The 10,810-nt window shown below is 37.1% G+C and overlaps 1 protein-coding gene across 1 annotated transcript; it reads left to right on the forward strand.

The window, feature by feature from the left end:
• The first annotated feature begins 4,105 nt into the window (after positions 1-4,105).
• LOC141445402 (carboxylic ester hydrolase-like) lies at positions 4,106-9,767 on the forward strand. The gene is given in 5 exon segments (XM_074111244.1): positions 4,106-4,138; positions 8,093-8,269; positions 8,271-8,795; positions 8,797-8,835; positions 9,501-9,767. Coding segments are annotated over 5 exon segments (954 nt in total). The 3' UTR covers positions 9,681-9,767.
• The last annotated feature ends 1,043 nt before the right edge of the window (positions 9,768-10,810 follow it).

Here is a 10,810-nt window from a genome sequence, read left to right on the forward strand (position 1 = left end):
CACACACACTTTCGCATTTATAATATTACTAACTTTCTGCCGCGGCTTCGCCGCGTGATTCGTTATCGTGCGCTGTTCCCTCGGAACTGTACATTTTTGTCTGTTTTCGATAAATAAAGCGTGATAAAGACCTATGTCAACTCTTGGGTCCATTAAACTATCTCTATGTCAAAAATCACGTCGATCCGCCCGCTCGTGTCCTCGTAAATACGACATAACATAACCACGTACAACATCATATAGATTAAAAGATAATATGAATTAGTACGGTATTTACAAGAAAATATTACCGATGAAACGGATACAAAATTCGACTCTATTGTCAAGAAGATATTAATATCTAGGCGTGTTATAAAATTAATGATTATAATCATGGATCCATAGGGTTATTTGTAAATAATTCTGATCCACATTGGCGATTCTGAACCCTTACTCCAAATAGCGAATCTACTAAGCTGTGTTAAAACTGTAACTGTTAAAATACTTGTGATTATACATAAATTTATAATAATATTGTAAATCTAATTCAAAAAAAAAATGTATCATACCTCGTTGAGTTCCTTGCCAGATACTTCTTTTCAACAGAGGTTTTTGCTAACCGGTGGATGAATAAATAAAAAAAATTTGACTTTGACTTTGATGAAGCCTACGTTATGCCCGCTTTCCTTCGGCCAGTCGGGTAAAAAAACACGGCCAACTGTGATTCGACTCGCGCACCGAAGGTTCCATGCAAATTTGTAAGTATCTATTGAGCGGGTGGTGGGGATTCGAAACAATCACATAGCATTCGCTACAACAAAAATAATTGTATAGTTTTGCAGTAAACATTGATTGTTTTCAAGATAAATATGGTCTTAACAAGATGTGTTGGCATGAATTGTAAAAACACTACAAGAACCAGTGACTATAAATTCTACAGATTTCTAAAGTATGGTGGAAATAAGAACAATGTAATAAGTGAATAATTGCCATTAGAAGAAATTGGTGAATGATGAAATTCGTGAAACCCTTCTGTGACAAGCTTAATTTTTAGCTGAAAATAACAATATTGATGTAATTACCAATACTCGTCTGTCGTCTAAAATTTACGATGTTTACTTGACAATATGCCCAATAATGCCCGCAGCTGCCACCGTTACGTGGGCACAGTCGTTGTGCACGGTTCCAATAAATATCCAGTGTTAGCTGGGAATCTCTCCTAAGTAAAATATGCATAGAAAATCGGCGATACTGAAAAAAGAGCTCCTTAGCACGGGAAAGCAGGAAATACGGCGAAAATTTGTAAATAAACGGTTGTGGCACCAATTAGCGGCACTTCCACAGCGACTCCACAAAGGCACTGGTGATTAGGCACAAAAACCAAGACTGATCACTGGTTATTATTTATTAAATATAGCACTTCAAGACTGCGATGTGTGTTCGCACTCAGCAACAAATGTTCAAGGAATGACTCGAAACAAAAAACGCCAAAAGAACAGCCAAAAACACACATTTAGATTTCAAAATTCAAACCAAAAATCAACTACATAGCATTAAGACGTAAACAGCCAGCACAAAACGGCCAGTGAAACGAATGGAAAACGACCAAAAAGTATGCAACACGCAACTCACATGCAGCGTTGTAATGCTGCAGGGGTCATTGTAAGATTATTATTTTTAATTGAAAACAAGCTTATCATTTATAAAACAAGCTTATTAATAATTTCGTTACCGGTCTACGGCAGACTCGAACGAAATGCACATCAAATTGAAGAGCGTAAAAAATTAGTCAATCCGAGTCGACAACTTGTAGGCGGAAAATTAGGATTATCGAGTATTTTCAATATAAACTTGAACAAATTACTAAGTATATAATGGCGTTGTGAAGTAAACATGTCAAAGTCATCACATCAAAGTGGTATTAGTGTCACGCCATCACGTGTCGTTTGCATTTTCGTTTCTCCATTGTGACCTCTTAAGGGCCCCACACACTGTACGATTCGTCGATTTTCATCAGATCGATCGTACAGACGAATCGTACCGTATATGGGACCCTTTAGGTCTAATTTCTTTGATTATGAGACAGATACATCATATTTATTGGGCAAATAAGATTTAGGAAAACTATCTACTGGTGAAATACCGATACGTAGGTTAGCTGTGAAAGTACGTTTGTGATAATATTAAGGCTGGGAATATACTTTCAGATTCGATAAGTACGACAGTCTTTTACAGTGGCAAAAAAAATTTCTCAAACATATTTTTATGAGTCTACATTTTACCCGAGCGAAGCCGGGTTTCATCTAGTGTATCCAAATTTCGAAGGCGCGTGCTCGTCACTTCGCGCTTCACGGCCGCCGTAAGCCCGCCAAGCCAATCAAGCCGAATGTTTCGAGCCGCAGTATCGCGCCCCGAGCTGCTCCTTATTCGTAGAGGCCCTACTACAGGCACTGTTGGAAAGAAAGAAAGAAAATATTCACTTGCCAACAATTAAGATAAAAATACAATATAGCTAGCACAGATTAAAAATAAGAGTAAAAAAAACTTTATAAGTAGTCTGTCCTGCGGCAAGAGGAGCAGACTCAGCTAATGCTGCGCTTACGCAGAAGCTGCCAGTGCCCTTAGAGTAAGTTTTCGGTTACAAAATACGTCTCGATCGCGTTCGAGTTAAAATCTCAATTTGTATGGAAACACGAACATCGCAAACGTTCCGCTAGAGGCACTGTTCGTGTTTCCATTATAAATTGAGATTTTAACGCGAACGCGATCGAGACGTATTTTGTAACCGAAAACTTACACTAAGGGTACTGTGCTGGTTTTCAGCCTACCCCTGTTGACATATGCTAGAATAGCGTCTATAGCGGGTTGGATAGCGGACAACTGAATTAAACTATGTTTGTTTCAGTATTCTTAATCTCAATCCACTGCGATCCGGCTGACAGGGAATAAGAAGTCAGTTGCTCCTGTCAGATTTGTTGCGCCAACTTTGTATCCATTGATTTCTTACTAATACAGGGTGATTGAGCAGCCCTACCGGATTAGTTAGTTAAGGTTACTATATCGTACCAGTGCCACGTACCAGTGTTGTAAACAAAAAGTAGCAAAAAGTAGTTAAGAAGGTCGCGGGTGAGCAAAGAAATTATTTTAGTTCATTCACCGCAAAGTAGCGTCTGATTCAATAAATTAAACAAAAAGTACTAAATTATTAACAAAGTGCATGGTCACTCTGCAATCAAATCGTGAATTGTGAACGATCTATTATCAATCACTGATGGTGTAGGGTTAGTCCTGCTCACGTCTCCCGAATCACATACACACACACACACACAGACACCATGCCCGCGTATTCCCAAATGGGGTAGGCAGAGCACACGAAACGTTACCGCTTCGGAGCCACTTTTAGCAATTTTAGAATCCCCTCCCCCTAACAGAAGAAAGAAACAGGCATATATCCACGAACACGCTCGAAAAACATAACCCTTCTTCGAAATAGTCGGGAAAAAACCGTAAAAGCAGTACCGTTAGTAGGAGAGTCGCAGGCTACCCACGTCATCCCGAAACTTGCCTGTAACAGCGGGCCCATCTCGAATAAAACGTCTATCGGGAATTGAATTGTCGATCTTCGGACAACCCTTCTTATTTGAATACGTTGGGCGAAGTGGTTAAAAACTATGGCCGCCTATGGTCTTGGGATCGTTTAGTTGATTGTGTGCTGTCTTCAAAGGTGAATAATCATCATCATCATCATATCACCCGTAGGACGTCCATTGCCGGACATAGGCTTCCCCCATAGACCTCCAGTCCAGTTGAAGCAATGGGCATTATAGCAGAACCAATGACCGTTGGGGCCGAAAAGTTCCCGTCTTTACGCCTAGATCTGAAAACTAGGCGGCGGATTTAAATACGGTGTTCATAATTAGTTAGACATTTTTTGCGCTTTATGGGGGTGTCATTTTTGCAAGTTGAAAATATGCTTGTAAAACGCCAATTTCTAGTTCCGAATTCGACTCAAGGTTCATAAAAGAATGCAGGCGGTGCAAAATGTTCATGTCGAGATGAGATCACCGATGAGATTGTAGCGACAACGGCGAGATTGCAAAATTACATAGACAAGACACCCAGTGCCATGGCAAGATATTGCAACATTCCAAACGTACCAGTATGTAAACAATACGACACCGTAGCAGTAATCTGGACAAGTATTGTCTTATTTCGTCAAATGGATTCAGTTTTGCTGTAAAATATTAAGTACGAAACTGAAATATAGATGCTCAGTAAAACCAGAAAAATAAGACCAACACTGGGAATCTGTGTTGGAATTGAAATAAAAAATACAAAAAGGTTCCAAAAAACCAATCTTAAGGTAAAAAACAAGTTTGTTGTATATGAGCCCCCTAATTAATATTATTTTAAATTACATTATTTATTTTTAAAATGATTATACAACTCAATATTCTGTGAGTAGTTCAAGCGTCTACCTATTACCCCTTAAATATTTATTTTATTCTGTTTTTAGTATTTGTTGTTATAGCGGCCACAGTAATACATAATCTGAGAAAATTTCAAGTGTCAAACTATTACGGCTCAAGAGATAGCCCTGAGACAGACGGACGGACAGACAGACAAGTCTCAGTAGTAATAGAGTTCCTTTGGCACTAGCTTACAATTATGAGCCGATGACGTTTTTATTGTGGGTCGTTGTGGCCTTGGGTTCGACCTATGGATGGGCTTTTCGAATGTTATTAAAAAAATATACCTCGTTGGGTTTCTTGCCGGATTCTTCTCAACAGAGGTTTTTCCGAACCGTCAGTAGATTTTTTTTTGACATTCATAAGTGCTTGTTTAGCCTAAATTGAATAAAAACATTTTGAATTTGACTTTGACTTTGAATTTCGCAAATGAATTTCGAACAGTCAGGGTTGCGAGCCCGGGCTATAACCCACGATCCTCTGCTTGAAAAGCCGTAGGTCAAACAGGCCACTAAGGCTTTTAACTTTATGTCATACAAGTAAATGCCCCTAAAATCTTTTGAATCCCCATAAATAAACTACTGTTAACCTTTAACCGAAAATCAAAGTGCAAAAGAACAGTTCACATGAATGTCACGAAGTCGTAAAATGCGTAATATACCATTCAAAGGGCACGGCGTTAAATATACAAAAGGTATATAAAACTGATATAGCGCTTTGGGCCTCATTGCTGGGCCATCGTAAAAACCTTACGGCAGGTACGCTTTCGGGGGGCTATTACTAAAATCGAAATCTAAGTTCGTATCATACCGTCCCTATCACTCTCGTTTTAAAAGATATCAGCGTAAGCGGGACGGCAAGATACGAAGTTAGAATTTTGCACTTTGTAGTATACGGGCAGGCTCCGGGCGACAATAAAACGACAGTAAATATGTAACGTTTATATTAGATCAGGCATATTTTGATGTCTCACAGCGAACAGTATGGATCTCGGCTCGGGTATCCTTAAACCCGCCTTAGGATGGTGCGTTCGATTTTGTGACACGGTTCTGGTTTTGTGACGTCGTTTGGTTCGCCAAGTTTTGATCGTGAATGAGTCTCCTTAAATTTGAGATAGTCAAAGTATTTTGAACATGGAATCTACCGCGAGACTCACTTATGAATTCAACTCACCTTACGAGTAAATTGATGTGCGCGACGTTTTTTAAATTATTATTACAAACTAACCCACCAGAAACATATTCTGTCTTTTTTTAGAAACAAGGAGGGTTATGTTTTCGAGCGTATGTATGTATGTATGTATGTTGTATGTATGTTATGTATGTATGTATGTACGTGGGTATGTATGTTAATTTCTTTGGTCTTCCTGCAAGCCTTTTTGCTGGTCTTGCAGCTCTGACGAATTATTGACAATATTATGACGTTATCATTGGATTCGTCATAATCGGAGTGCATAGGTACATAATTTTTTATATAAAATTCCAAAAAAATATGCGGAGGAATCAAAAAAAATTTTGTATTTGTCAACAATATGGGTATCGAATGAAATGCTATAATTAGCCATTCTTAATATATGGGTTATAATATTTTAATATAAATACGTTTTCACATAAATATTCAAAAAGTTATAAAATTAAAAAAAATATTAAATTTAAAAAATCAAAAACCCGACTGCCTTTTAAAACTAAAAGAAAATAAGTCTGGTGGTCTAGAACTCTATCAAGAAGCTCATTTTAAGTTCAACAGTCGGGACCATTCAAATCGTAACAGCTCATAAAATCTTCGTAATGGTTCCGACTGCTGAACCTAAATGAACTTCTTGATAGAGTTCTAGAACTAGACTTATTTTCTTCATTTTAGTTTTTAAGGCAGTAGTTTTTTGATTTTTGCTTTTTGTGTAATCATTTATGTACACATATTGAGAAGGCTACTAGAAACAAGGGAAGCTTAAATTATCTTATAGACTAGCTAAAATCAAAGTCGTTCTTGGGAAATTGCATTACGTTTTTTATTAATAAATTCCATAAAATATTACAAATGAAACTCATACAATTCAGTATCTATTTGTCAAGAGACATTAATTATCTAAGGCGTATTATAAGTTAATCCCATCAAAAAACATTACATGTAAAGCTGCAAGTCGGCGCAACGCAGTTCTTATTATTGCTAAAAAGTTTTGAGACGCAATTTTATACCAAGTCGGCTTATTTTTGTTCAGTACCGGGGATTCCATAGGACTTGATTTACAGCTTGCTTCTTTTAACCGTGGAAATACATTTTATTGTTCTCAAATAAAAAAGCCAATCTTTTTTTAAATACACATAACCGACTTGGCTTATATTAGTCGACATTCTGGCCATAACCTGCATGTTTGTTTTATGTATGAGCTGCTTCTTTTACACAATAAAGAAAAATAAAATGAATATTAATTTGTTCAAAACGTTTCATCGGCCAACAATCAAAGTACTTAAAATTATGACATCCATCTAGCCACACCACAGTGCTTCCTAAAATGCGATAAAGTTAAAGTGTTTGATAGATGCATTCAGAGTTTAGATAACTTCATTTATCTGAAGATAAATTACCACTCTCAAATTCACTAGAATTGTACAATGTCAAGTTGATCTGAGGAGAAAATCGATTTTATTTAGCATATAGTTTTATTTATTGCTGGGCAATCCGTTATTTTGGACCACAATTTGATCGAAAAGTGCACGGATGGAGCTACTAATTTGTATTTATAAAGTCTCAGAAAATTTTCTGGTTTATCAATTTTCTGGTTTTCAAAGGTTCATTTTTTATTAGTCGATAAATACCTAAGCATCGCGGTGTTTAAGACATTTTACATTTCAATTTGTTTTACTTTACTTAATCTTACGTCGCTCTCGGAAGAAGATATTTTTTACAATTTACACCATGCAAGTTTATATCTATGGTTAGACACAAGATGCTTTCCACTTAATCACCTCCTGTTGAACGCCCAAAAAACGTTTAGGGCCCTTGCTCAATGCGTTTTATAAACGCGCTGTGTCAACGCGGATCTGTATCGATACAAACGTGATACATACGCGAGTCATATGGCTACTTTATGGAAAGAAAAACGCGCTGTCAACGTCGTTTCTAAAAAACCGTGTGAACGTTCTTACTGGGACACTATCAAAAGCTGAATACATATACGTCCAATTACTTGATGGTGGATTGTAATGAATTATGTAATTTACATATTTTCAAAGAGATTACAATTACGTGGTATTTATTGTACACGTTTACCCGTTCATGGGTTGTACCTTGTATATTTGTGTTTGGACATATAAAAAACCTAGAAATTAGATACCACTGCACCGAAAGAAAACCGTATGTGTGATACCTTTTAATCCGTTCTCTGATGCAATAGAGTACTTCTCGCTATCATTAAAACTTTAACGTATTTCTATTGTGATTTGTGTTATATATTTCGCAGTATTACATTAGCTTTTATTACGGCTTCAAGACAAAAAAAAAAACTGTGACTAATGGACAGATTAATCGGATAGATAGACAATGGTGGCTTAGTAATCATTGTTTGGCGCTCATCTAGAACGGAACTTTACAAAGAGTGCAAATTTTAAGTTTTCTCAACTCAATATCCTTATTTACTATTTCAGCCATCGGTCCCCTATCCAGCTTTTGAAGACACGTTCTCTGCTTTTGATGACTCGGCTATTTGCCCTCAAGTAGAAGAATTCAACAACACTATAGTCGGGACCGTTGACTGTCTGCATCTCAACGTATACGTTCCTACTGCTGCTTCTTCTAGAAACGTTTTGCCTGTCCTCGTTTGGGATCTATGGAGGTGGTTTGAAATGGATTGCAGGACGATATATTTACGGTCCAAAGTTTTTGGTCAGGCATGATATCATCTTGGTTACACTTAACTATCGCCTAGGGCCGTACGGTTTCATGTGCCTCGATACACCTGCAGCACCCGGCAATCAGGGACTCAAAGATCAACAACTAGCTCTAAGATGGGTTAGAGACAACATTGAAGCATTCGGTGGTGATGCTGACAAAATAACCATATTCGGTGAAAGTGCTGGTTCGGCGTCAGTCGATTTTCACCTATATCAAGAACAAGAAAACTTGTTTCAACAAGCTATAATGCAGAGTGGGACTATTCTGAATCCCTGGGTAGTAACCAACCCTGGTAACGAAGGACCATTAAAATTGGCTGAACATCTTGGTGTTAACACAGACGATGTAAGTGAGGCATTGTCATTCTTAGCCACAGTTGAAACAAAGCTTGTTATAGCTGCTACAATAGAGCTGGGCTTGACATTCCGACCATGTCTAGAAAATAACTTTGACGATTGTAGTACCGTTTATAACAGAACATCCAATTAACTTGCCTGTACCAAAATGCTCGATTTGTCAAACTTTTCATTGGATTCAATAACGACGAAGGACTAGCTTTTTATGGAAATGCGAATGCTGAGTCTTTATCACAATTAGATATCGTTGGTGATTCTTTAAGTGAAGCTTTTGACTTCGATAGTCACACTTATGAAGAAATGTCAGAAATTCTTAGACATTTTTACTTCGGTGACAAGGATGTGAGTGAAGAAACTAAAACGTCAAGTTTTAGATTTATTCTCGGATATAGTTTTTTGGTCATCCGACGCAGAGAAGTCTTCGGAAATACTACGACAACGGGGCTAAACACCATATACATACTTATTTTCGTACGCCGGTGAAAGAAATTTTGTAAAATATAACAACAAGATAACTATTGGCGGCGCGTCTCATGCAGATGAAATAAGTTATTTATTTGACGTTTCATACATGAAACAATTATGTCAGATGAAGAACAAGTCGTAGTTGACAGGATGACACTTTGTGGGCCAATTTCGTAAAAATATGGGTATGAATATTTTTTTTAAGCAAGAATTTAATAAAAAAATTAGTCATTAATTATTTTCAAGTTCGAATAATGTTATAGTTGTAATTTAGACTGTACCTACTTATTTAACTACCCAAAAATTTCATTTCTTAACTTTCAGAGACCCAACTCCAGAGACTACGGACTTGCTTACCAGTGAAATGGTTCCGGCTACCAGAGACAGGTGGAACTACTTGAATATAGACTCGGAGTTGACTATGGAGAGCAGACCTTTTAATGACAGGATGGCTTTCTTAGACCTCTTCTACAAGATGAACGAAAACTTTCAGAAAGGCATAAACCAAAATGATGCTTAGCAATCCTTTGATACTTTTATGCTGTTTTCATAATTTTGTTATATTAGGTACTTTATTATAGTTTTCATCAATGTAATATAAACTGAACAAAAGTCGTAGTTAATAAAATTATTTTGATTTTGGAAAGAAACGATCTTACTGAGGCATGTACTCGTATCTTTAATTCTTGGTCCAAAGCCTGTAGATACTACAATCAAATATACCTACGGGGGCTTGACGTTTAATCGTCTGTACACGTAGAAATCACTATGGGTATTGACAGAAAGATCATTCTCTGAACTCATTGACACCCGAATAGCTTAGTGGTTAGACTACAAAACTTAAAGTTCCGGTTCGATTTATTTACGCAAGTATATTTTTCCGTTACAAAAATATTATTTAAGTTTAAATTCATTAATGAGATAAAATATCGCTTTTTATAAACATCTGGAAAATAATCACAGGAAACAAAAGCATACCCACAGTTTTCGCTCGCTGCACTGCTTCAATCTGGTTGGTAAAGTAACATGTGGATAGAAATGACAGTTTGCTAATTGATATTTACAATCGTCATTTTAGTCCAATATTATGTTGGAGCAGTTCCAATAGTGGTTCCCCTGGTGGACAGCAAGGCGGGATTGATCCGAGGACAGGCGGCTGCGGATGTAAACTACCTACAATATGTATACCTTACGCTAAAGTTGACGAGGCAAATCCTTTTGAGTACTTACGTCAGAAGCACTAGCCTAATAATTGGAACCATGTCCTTTAAACAGGATGTTTAGATTATTTGAAATTAATATGCGATTAACTTTGACCACTTATTTAAATCCTCTCTAAGAATCTCAAGAAGAATATCTGCCAAATTCCATTTTAGTTTCGACTGGTGACTGGGCGATGATGAATCTGGACAAACTGTTTATATGTAAGTAGGAGAAGAAGTTACATTTGTTTACCATCAGCTTTATGTTGGAAGAAAATATCATGATATCTGCACGCATCTACGAAGAATTTGAATTGTGTGTGTGTGAAGTTCTCAATCTACACTGGGCCCGCGTGGGAACTATGAATCAAGTCTACTCATTCTGAGAGAAAGGCATGTACCCTGCAGTGGGAAGTATAATCCTACTACTACTAATATTATAAATGCG

The sequence above is a fragment of the Choristoneura fumiferana genome, chromosome 2 (assembly GCF_025370935.1).
Source record: "Choristoneura fumiferana chromosome 2, NRCan_CFum_1, whole genome shotgun sequence".
NCBI lineage: Eukaryota > Metazoa > Arthropoda > Insecta > Lepidoptera > Tortricidae > Choristoneura > Choristoneura fumiferana.